General features: G+C 35.0%; 1 protein-coding gene across 1 annotated transcript in view; it reads left to right on the top strand.

The window, feature by feature from the left end:
• Nucleotides 1-11752, top strand: part of LOC136849670 (cell adhesion molecule Dscam2-like) — a 262609-nt gene that overhangs the window by 228757 nt on the left and 22100 nt on the right. Inside the window, 5 exon segments of the mRNA XM_067122999.1 lie at nucleotides 2206-2455; nucleotides 2588-2731; nucleotides 4447-4541; nucleotides 4544-4577; nucleotides 5911-6075. Of these exon segments, the coding sequence (XP_066979100.1) occupies nucleotides 2206-2455; nucleotides 2588-2731; nucleotides 4447-4541; nucleotides 4544-4577; nucleotides 5911-6075 (688 nt within the window).

The following is an 11752-nucleotide window of genomic DNA, read 5'->3' as shown; positions in this document are numbered from 1 at the left end:
TAGCAGATTTCTTTTCTGATGGTCGTTGACCATGTAGATAACCGTTGACTTATCCCAGTTCATCGTATGGCCTGTCTTAAGCCAGTGATCCACAATGCCATTATTTGATAAGCCTCTTGAAATGGCATATTTGTGTTGGGAGCTTCTTACTTGTAGTCCTTTTGATGTTTGACCAATATAAATATTATTACATTCTTTGCAAGGAATACTGTATACAATATTGTTTAAATTGGGTGGGCTATTCTTAATTAGTTTATTTCTCAAAATATTGTTATATTTAAATACTAAGTTAATATCAATAGTTTTTAAAATGGGCACTGCAGGAATGAAATTAGGCTGAAATGGTAAAAAGAGAATATTCTTAAGTTCTTTGTTAACACTGGTTGAATTGTAATATGTCTTTTTTGCTTTATTTTTACAAAGTTCTAAAAAATATGGAGGGTAGCATAATGAATCTCCTATTTTATCAATAGTTTTAAACTCCTCTTCCAAAAATTCAGGGCTGCAAATTCTAAGAGCTCTAAGATACATACTGGAAATCGTTGACACCTTAATTTGTTTAGCATGGTTAGAGTAAAAATGAATATATGACAAATTATTTGTGGATTCCCTATTTATATACTTTAAAACAAAAATTGGTGTTATTTCTAATAACTAAGACATCCAGAAATGGTATACAATTATTTTCTTCATATTCTATTGTGAATTTTATGGATGGTATACCATTTCTGGATGTATTAGTTATTAGAACTAACAACAATTTCTGTTTTATAGTATATAGGAAACCCACGAATAATTTGTCATATATTCATTTTTACTCTAACCATGCTAAACAAATTAAGGTGTCAACATTTTCCATTTATCTTAGATCTCTTAGAATTTGTAGTCCTGAATTTTTGGAAGAGGAGTTTAAAATTATTGATAAGATACGAGATGCATTATATTACCCTCCATATTTTTTAGAACTTTGCAAAAAATCCAACCTGTGTTAACAAATAACTTAAGAATATTCTCTGTTTACCATTTCATCCTAATTTCATTCCTGCAGTGCCCATTTTAAAAACTATCGATATTAACTTAGCATTTAAATATAATAACATTTTGAGAAATAAACTAATTGAGAATAGCCCCTAGAATTCAGACAATATTGTATACAGTATTCCTTGCAAAGAATGTAATAAGATTTATATTGGTCAAACATCAAAAGGACTAAAAGTAAGAAGCTCCCAACACAAATATGCCATTTCAAGAGGCTTATCAAATAATGGCATTGTGGATCATTGGCTTAAGAAATCTGCTAGAGATTATGTTCATTGAAGCTACTTCCACCAGGAATGTTCATCTCCACCCTGGATTATCCCTTGATCCTTTGTCCCTGTCTTTGTTGTTTAAAGAACATGCTGCCCAGATTAACAAACTGTAACCCCGCCCCCACCTTCTGTTTTTGTATATAAATCTCTGTCAACTTCTTTTGTGTTCAGTGTGAACTTGAAAATGTAGAATAAACTACGAAAGTACTTGTTCAAAGTCCCGGTTTTCACTCACCTTCTGACGTGGACTTAGTGATATTCTCAAACACGCGTTCCATCGTGCTGTATTCTGTATATATATATATATATATATATATATATATATATATATATATATATATATATATATATATATATATATATATATATATGTATGTATGTATGTATATATATATATATATATATATATATATATATATATATATATATACATATATATATATATATATATATATCTATATATATATATTATATATACATATACATATATTTTATATATATACATATACTGTATATGTAAATGTATATATTGTTTGTATGTACGTATACCGACCTATCAACAAAATGTATAAGGCACATTGGTTCGATGGTGAAGAAGGCTGTATTCCAGCTGTAGTAATTGTATCTAAGTTCGACAGATGTGTGTACCTATGACCTGAAACAGTTTTTTATCCTTCTCCATGGCATTGTGCGTTTTGGCTACCTCCAGTTAACCTAACATGGATAGGTTCGATTCCCACAAGAAAACTCAGTTTCTTCATATACTCCACATTAGGATTCAGTCCTACAGAAGTAATCGTATGCAAAAAGCTTGAGGAAATCAAGAAGTTAAAGGATCTTTGCTTATATCGTTACCTTGCTTAGCCATTAACGGGGCTTTTCTCCCAAACTGCAGGGCCTGGAATGCGGGTCTCGGTACCACCTGTATGTCGTGAGCCACAACACCGTCGGGGGGAGCCCTAGCAGCAGCACGGCCGTCGTCAGGACTTTGGGAGGGCCTCCTCAGCCACCTCAACCTCAGCACTTCTTCTCGTTCAACTCCTCGAGCATCGCCATTTTCCCGAAAGCGTGGAGAGCTCAAGGATGTCCCATTTCCCACTTGGTGTTGGAGTATCGTCGACACAACGACCTGCACTGGATCCAAGGTCAGAATACATTGGATTTGCTGAGTTTCTCGAGCCCTTTTCTGTTCTACCAGCTTTCCATATATTAATTACTTATTCTACCTTTTCCGAACTATTCTCTTCCTGTGTTGAACGTTGTTTTCTGCCCATCAGTGTCGAGCGGGTGGCCCAAGGAGAACCGAGTGGATGTCGGAGGCTTGGAGCCTTCTTCCAGATACGCCCTCAGAGCGACGGCAGTCACGAGCGCAGGTTCCACGACTCACAGTTATTCCTTTGCAACGTTGACTGCTTCTGGAGGTGGGTGGCATTTATTGTTTCTTAAAATCCTTATATAAAATTATGTCTCAATATGTAGTGTGTTTAAGGTTCCCTGTGAAGGGGTTTTAATGTCATTCTTCCACATATATATATATATATATATATATATATATATATATATATATATATATATATATATATATATATATATATATATATATATATATATATATATATAGATAGATAGATAGATAGATAGACTCTACCGTGTCTGTGAAACTTATTCATTTATAGTTTTTTCCACCATTAGAAAGTTTCTCAAAGAGGAACAGATGGAGCTTTTGGTAAAGAATATGATAAATTATTTAATTCGTAGATTTTTATTCTGTAACATCTTTGAATAAGAATTTTATTAAAATAACAGATTTTACTGTTATTTTAGCAGTTGATTGATAATTTTTTACGATAACTTCAGCTTCTGAATTGCGACCAACATTACAATAATGTTTATTAAATATGAGATGACATTGCGGGTTTGAAGTCTTCCCCCCTCAAACTGACATGCGCTTCTCTTTCTCTATTTGACACAAACTAAGAGGTTATAAAAGCTGAAGCATGTCCCAGTTGTCTATGACGAGGTCCTTTTGACTCCTGTAAACATTTTTTATTATGTTTAGTGATTAAATTGCGTTTGAAATTATCTGTTAGTCAATTCAAGTGATTGCACATTTTGGTTTTCATGCTATATTTGCCATCAACTGTTTGTCTGTTACTCTAGGAAGACATTTGTTTGGTGGAAAAATGAAGGTGAGCGATATTTCTAAAAATGTGGGGATAAGACTAACCTATTATCATAACCCAGTATTGTTACGTCTTTTATGCACAAGGTGTTTTTAGCTTAGCTTGCATTGCGTGTTGGCTATTGAAAAAGGAGTTATGTTAGATGCTACACACAGAACTGCATTTGCCATTACAGTATGCACATGAAGATTCTCTCTCTCTCTCTCTCTCTCTCTCTCTCTCTCTCTCTCTCTCTCTCTCTCTCTCTCTCTCTCCAGAGACCATTTGACCTCCTCCGACCGTATGTCATAAGTCCCAAATAGCAGGTAATCTCACAACTCCCATTCATGTCATAGCTGAAGGTCCTTCGGAACGAAAAACCTGCACCAGCTGATGATCTTTTTTTTTTTTTTATGGAAACTCAGCCGATGAGAATGCAGTGCAAGAACACGTGGCTTGCTCTTCACCATGCTTCACCGACAGATTTCCCACGCTTTCAGAAGTTATTTATGCACAAAGCATTTTGTCTTTCTGATGCAGAATTAAATGTACCGTGTTTATAAGAATAAATACGAGCGAAACACAAGTACGATGTATGATGCTTAAAAGTCAAAGATCATTTCCCATTTCTCCGCTATAAAAAAAAAAAACAAGAATAAGGGGCATATTTCTTATTTCTTAGGGTGATAAACGAGTAGTCACATTGTTTATTTAACGTCATCACATTATCTTAAGTCACACTTTGGATACTTCCAAATCTATTATCTCATATACCCAAATCACTCATACCTCCATAGCTATTAGCATCATTATTACTAATTGAGTGAACGATGCTCACACAAACATTTGCCTTTTGCAAAAGCCAGATGATGTAAATCGTAAATTACGTACTTTATTAGTGCATTTTTATTGACTGACTTTTGTTATAGTCACTTTTTGCTTTAAAGCCTCAATTTCTCTTTCCCCTTCTGAAGAAGTGTCACCTGTGTGGTCTGAGGACGGGTGGAGACAGTGGGGGTCGTGGAGGGTATTGCTGCCTCTCTTGACCTCTGTCATCGCCCTCGCTTCTTCTCTCTGACCCTCGTCTGCTACTGCCTCAGGAAAAGTAAGCAATTGTTTTCTGTTATCCCCCCACCATTACTTTCTCTCTCTCTCTCTCTCTCTCTCTCTCTCTCTCTCTCTCTCTCTCTCTCTCTCTCTCTCTCTCTCTCTCTCTCGTCTGTGCATAATGCCAAGCTCTCCCGTTTTTTTACTATACCATGATAAGACATATCCTCCTCTGTAGATCCTTCTTGTGATGTGCAGAAGTAGCTGTCACATTTCCTTCTCTTGCAGTCACAGAAGGTGTGGAGCTACACCATATTGTTGTCGAGAACTATTTTTGTTTCGTTATGCATCATCTGTGATATAAAAAAAAAAAAAAAGTATCGTGAACTCGGAAGCATGATCTCAAAGAGACCAGCTGGATTCATGATTCACAACCGTTTTATTCAAGGGAAGACTGACTCAATTTCTCTGCCATCCCAAACCTTGTATAGTGACTTCTGCATCTTCCCTGATTCGCAGATGATCTGATCACGCAGAAATACATTTTCTGGCATCTTCACTCTGTTTCTGTCTTCATCCAAGTACTCTTTCTACCATCGTCAATCACCACAATACTTTCCCCTTTGGAGAGTCACTAGATATATTTAAGTGAAGTAATAGATGTATGCCATGTTTTGTTATTTATTGACGATTCACTGCACACTTTTGTCAATTTTCTTAAGCAAACGATATTATTTCATAATTACTAATTTTACCTATACCTTTACCATCATATTGAAGTACCAAACTTCAACTATATTTCTTCAAGTGTTCTTTCATATATACCAACATTTACCTTTAAAGACATTCCTGTACAGAGTTCCATCTGTGTTTGTTCACAGGCAGCTTCTTTGACTCTGTGACTGATCAATATCATATAAACCATGAAAGTAGATATTTCAATAAAATTATATGCATTTATTGTGAATTTCCTAATATAATGAACTTTTAATGACAAATCTCCGACACTTATCTTCACATAGTATATCCGAATCGAATCGTTTTCTGTTGAGTTTTACAATCATATTTTTATCTTATATTTTAAAATGAAACCGCAAGCCTTTTAATCCCTACAATATGCACCAATAGGAATTCATATTTATTGGTAAGTCCTCAGTGGTGCATTAAATCTACTAAATTGCGATGCGATTCATTGTATCTATCAAAAACTACATTCACCTGCGTATTAAATAAGCAAATGACAGATGAAGCTCTCATACTTCAATTTTCATGAATGTTAGTATGTACATGACCATGTACTGAACTAAATTATATTGAAGACAAAAAATCACGATTCTAAATCTCATTTCTTCTCACTAATAAAATAATCGTAATAATCGTAACCTTCCTAGAAATACCTCCCGGAGGCAGCGGAAAGGAGGCCAGTGAAGACGAGGACAAGCGCACCTCGACCAGTGACGTCATGGACAACAAACACAACATGGCCCAGAGGGAGCAATACTATGCCACCATCAGGAAGGTGAATCACAGAGACAATCAGAGCGACACTGCTCCAGGTGGGTCTTGCCAAGCTCATTCCATTATGAGTCTCTCTCTCTCTCTCTCTCTCTCTCTCTCTCTCTCTCTCTCTCTTTGTCTGTATAAATTTGAACAGTATCTCTTTGTCTCTCTATTTCTCCCTGTCTCTCTTTGCCACTCTCTCCCCGTCTTAACTTTGTATAACCTGTAAGCTCTGTCTGTCTCTGTTTGTCTGTCTGTCAACCTTTTATAAACCTTTCTCTTTTTCTCTACACGCATATATATATATATATATATATATATATATATATATATATATATATATATATATATATATATATATAAAGATAGATAGATAGACAGACAGACAGACAGATACCGATAAATATTGAATGGTCTCTGTCTCTCATCTGTGTGGCTATACTCACACACGCATACACACACACACACACACACACACATATATATATATATATATATATATATATATATATATATATATATATATATATATATATATATATATGAGAGAGAGAGAGAGAGAGAGAGAGAGAGAAAGAGAGAGAGAGAGACCATTCAATATTTGTCAGTATCTATCTATTTATCAATCTGTCTATCCATTAATCAATCTATCTATCTATATCTATATATATATTACATATACATATATATACATATATCTGTATATGTATATATATGTATGTATGTATTTATATATGTATGTATATATGTGTGTGTATGTATGTATATACTTTACTAGCAATTCAGTGCTGATCAAAATTCGGTGCTAGAAAGCTTGAAGGTAACTACAGAATTTGTTGTTTTTCATTCAAGGATAAAATTTTATAAATCACCTCTACATCAAGTGTAATTGGGTCTTTTCATCTATGCAGTCGGTATACTTTGGTTTTTGGGACCAATAGCTTGATAGAGACAAGCTCGCTTATCGTGATGGGTAAGAGGATTTCTGTGGTGGCAAATGTTTAAACTGTAACCCAAAGAAACTTACTCATCAGAAAGCATCATCTACTGGTGGTTTAGCCAGGTTTCATCAAATTCTTTTATCTCTTCATCTGATGATTTTTCAGTCAACAGAAGTGAAAGCTTTCATCCTACCAGCTGGGTTGTTGGGGGGTAATTAAGACAGTAATATCGAATTAGTTAGTTTGGTATGTAGCCTTTCAGGAGAACCGAATTCCTCGAAAATTTCTTTATTTCGTCTGAGGCGACGTGGTTTTCATAGTGAAACATGTAGCTAGAGTTATGCTTATGTAGGGCATTTTCCAACGAATGCTTGCAGAAGCGTCATCGAAATCAGTTCATCTTGTCTCGAGAAATTTTACACACTCAGAGGACATTTACAGACACTAGAAAAACAGTTGCTCCCAACCTGATGCTAATAATAATAATAACGATAACAATTATTCGAAAAGATATTTTAAAGTCTGAAGAAATTCTGATGGTACAACTGTCTTATCTATGTATAGACAGTTTGTCGTTAGATAATCTACCCAGGATTTGGGCATAGTTGCAATGCCTTTAACTCTTTGACATTAAATAACCCACGATGGTAATGCAACAATAGGACAGCTGGAAATCTTCAGACCAAAGTCGACTAACTTTAATTGAAGCAAAGAGAAAAATGAATATCAGTGAACAGAACAAGTAGTGTGGTTTTGAACTTGTTGTTTTCTCCTGTATTTCTAGAATTAACAACAAAGTTTACTCTGCCGTGGGTGAAAAGTATCTGAAATTTACATATTTTAACAAATGAGGGTAATCGGTAACGACAAAAATGCTTTGATCTTTCGTTATCACCGAACTAGTTTACAAAGTTGGATCATAAAACTTCCCTTTTGTTTTCATGGAGAACTTCCTGTTAAAAAGGTCTGATTGAAAATAAAACAAAGTAAAAACTTGGCAGATAAGCTCCTATTCAGTGCATTAGTATAAAGACTTAAGGTTTTATTAATTTCTATATCTAATAATTGTATAAAATTTAACTTACGGACTGTTGAAGGAAAATGAATTAATGTGTGATGAGAGAAAATGAATTAATGTGAATCCCAGCAACTGATGACTTTCAGTTTAGTGAGTAACCCTAGGGAAAAGCTGGGCCATGTAAAATAAATATATTTGTAAAAAGCTGCTCGGTTTTGTGTCCCGCTTGAAACTGTGCAGCTGGATTAAATTGTTGATAATTCAAAGGACTATTAAACCGGCGTTTGACCCTGTCAGGTCAATACAGACATCATCTATATGCCATAGCTATTTAAAAGGTTCTCAATACGCTGTGCAGTTGCCCATTATTTCGTTTTATATAATTCTACGCAGATAAGCTAATTTGGAAGTAACATGCTAGTCATATCCACACCGAAACTGGTTAAAACTGCGGTAAACAATTTCAAAGTAACAAACTCTGCACTTACTTCGTCTAACTTGTTCAGAATAAAATCAGGAGATCCCTAAAAATTTCCTCTGTTCACAAAATCACCAGCATTTTGAGTTCCTGGAACCATTCATCCAAGAGAAGGGCTGACTGACTAGCCAGTCTCTCAGAACCGTCACCACGAAGGGTAGAACTTATTCTTTATCGTCAACGTTCAGAACCCCATAAAGGTAGATCACTGGTATTTTGACTCGGCGCGATCTGAATTTTGAGCAATTTTATTTGTCTTGTCTGAAATAATTTTAAATACGGAGTTTTGTTGTTTTTGTTTATTTTCAATCTATGTTTAGTTACTGAGTACTGTAATAAGCTGATTCATGTTAACTATTTCCTCGTAACTTGGCAATTCATATATCATTATAAAGTTTGGTAAATGATTTCATCGTAATAACCTAAACGCTTGCCATGAAATTCTTATAATTGCGGTAATTTTCCGCCGTATAACACTTTTTGCTTTGTAGGTACAATTGTTTTTAATAGGTAAGCATGAAAAATATACAAAATCTAAAAATTTAAGGATGAAATACGTTGCAGAAATTTAGAAACAAAAAAGTTTTCCTCCTGCACCAATCATTGAAATAAATATTACTGTAAAGCAATCAAGAGCAAAAATTCCACTCCAAGGCAATTCACAACAAAGCAATTTATGGGAAAGCCAATTGCAGCAAAACTGAAGTCCAATTCACATTTCCTGACAGGACGCGCATTGGTTCGTTCGTTCTCCACACTTTTGATTATAAAGTTCGAGAGAATTTTAATTACAGGAGTTGTTTCACACACACACACACACACACACACACACACACACACACACACATATATATATATATATATATATATATATATATATATATATATATATATATATATATATATATATATATATATATATATATCTATATATATATATATATATATATATATATATATATATCTCATGAAGCTACAAATGTTGTTTAATATCCAGTTCACGCTACTTTGGGAATATCCCCGATGGGGAATTATCACAAAAGGTGAATTATTAGCGATAAATGGATCAGTACTGCCGGGTCTCGATCCCTCGACTCAGTTACCTTCAGAAGTAGCATGAACTGGATACTAAACGGCATTTGTAGCTTCATGATTGTATATACATCATGGTGTGATGACAATTTCATAATATGAGCTGCTTGTTCCAAATGTACCGATGAGCTACCATGGTGAAGGTGGGTTAATGCTGAAGCTAAGTATAATTTCCCCACTCTCGACGAGTAAACAAGTACGAGAGATTCGGCATTAACTAATACCTCTCTTGATGGCTCAGTGGGTAGACCTTCAATTGGAATCATTGGAAAGTAACTATGACGAGGGATCGAGACCCGGCAGTACCGACCCTTTTATCACTTATAATTCCCCTTCAGTGATAATTTCCCATTGGGGATATTCCCGAAGTAGTGTGAATTGGATATTAAACGACATATGTAGCTTCATGATTGTATATACATAAATCACGGTGCAATAAAATTTCATATATATATACACAAACACATGCACACACTCACATATATATATATATATATATATATATATATATATATATATATATATATATATATATATATATATATATATATATATATACGAGGTCCATTCAAAAAGTATCCGACCTTGGTCCATAAAGAGAAAAATTTGCACATTTGAAAAAAATTTATTCAATCACCTTCAAAGTACTCCCCTTGGGAGTGCACACACTTTTCCCACCGGTGCTGCCACTGCTGGTAACATCTCTGGAATCTCGACATTGGGATGCTGTAAAGCTCGGCTGTCGTTTTTCTCATAATTTCCTCTCTCGACTCAAAACGCTTCCCTTTCAGAGTTGTTTTCAGTTTAGGGAACAGCCAGAAGTCACAAGGTGCCATGTCTGGAGAGTAGGGAGGATGACGAACAAGTGGAGTGTTGTTTTTGACCAGATAAGCGTGGATCAGGTGGGCAGAATGAGCAGGTGCATTGTCATGGTGAAGTTGCCAGTTTCGCGCTGCCCACATTTCCGGTAGTTTTCGTCGTACTGCATCTCAAAGGTGTCGCATAACCTCAAGGTAATACTCCTTATTAACTGTTTGTCCTGCTGGTGCGTATTCATGATGCACAATACCATCAGAGTCAAAAAAACATGTCAACATTACCTTGACGTTGATACGAACCTGTCGCGCTTTTTTGGGTCTTGGTGATGTCTGATGCTTCCATTGTGATGACTGAAATTTAGTTTCCGGGTCATATCCGTACACCCATGTCTCATCACCAGTGATGATAGTCTTCATGAAGTCAGAGTCACTGTTAGCACAGTCAAGCAGGTCTTGTGCAATTTCCAGGCGGAGTTGTTTCTGCTGTTCCAACAGCAACTTGGGAACGAATTTAGCAGACACTCGTCGCATGACCAAATCTTCCTTTAAAATTATATGAACTGATCCTTTGCTTATTCCTACTTCTTCAGTAATTTCGTTGATGGTTATACGACAGTCGGCCTCCACTATTCGACGAACATTTTCAATGATTTCTTCGTTTCTGCTGGTGGATGGCCTGCCTGACCGTGGCTTGCTCTCAACTGAGCTTTGTCCTTGTTTGAAGCGATTATACCACTCCTTTATTTGTGTTACTCCCATGGCTTCATCGCCAAAGGCTTGCTGAATCTTCTGGATAGTTTGCACTTGTGTATTGCCAAGCTTGTAGCAGAACTTAATGCAGTAGCGCTGCTCGATGCGCTCCGACATGTTGTGTAAGGACGATAATCAGACGAGCTTGTACTGGACGTCTGCACTCTGGCCCTCAGAGGCTGGTACTACCACACACTAGAGCTTTTAAAATTTACGCGCATGCGCAGTAAGAGTGCTGTCAACTCCAACAAAACTAAGTTGCTGATTGGTGAATCATTTGTCCTTTTATGGACAAAGGTCGGATACTTTTGAATGCACTCGTATATATATATATATATATATATATATATATATATATATATATATATATATATATATATATATATATATATATATATATATATATATATGTATATATATATATATATATATATATATATATATATATATATATATATATATATATATATATATATATATATATATATATATATATATATATATATATATATATATATATATATATATATATATATATATATATATATAAATATATGTAAAGAGGCACAAAGAAAAATAAAACAGCGGAGTGGTTGGTAGGCATTTTGACAGACGGTCCTTTATTCTGCTAGTAAA

Source organism: Macrobrachium rosenbergii, chromosome 21 (assembly GCF_040412425.1).
Source record: "Macrobrachium rosenbergii isolate ZJJX-2024 chromosome 21, ASM4041242v1, whole genome shotgun sequence".
Taxonomy (NCBI): domain Eukaryota; kingdom Metazoa; phylum Arthropoda; class Malacostraca; order Decapoda; family Palaemonidae; genus Macrobrachium; species Macrobrachium rosenbergii.
The sequence above is the reverse complement of the archived record's forward strand: the minus strand, read 5'-3'. Positions and strand labels throughout refer to the sequence as shown.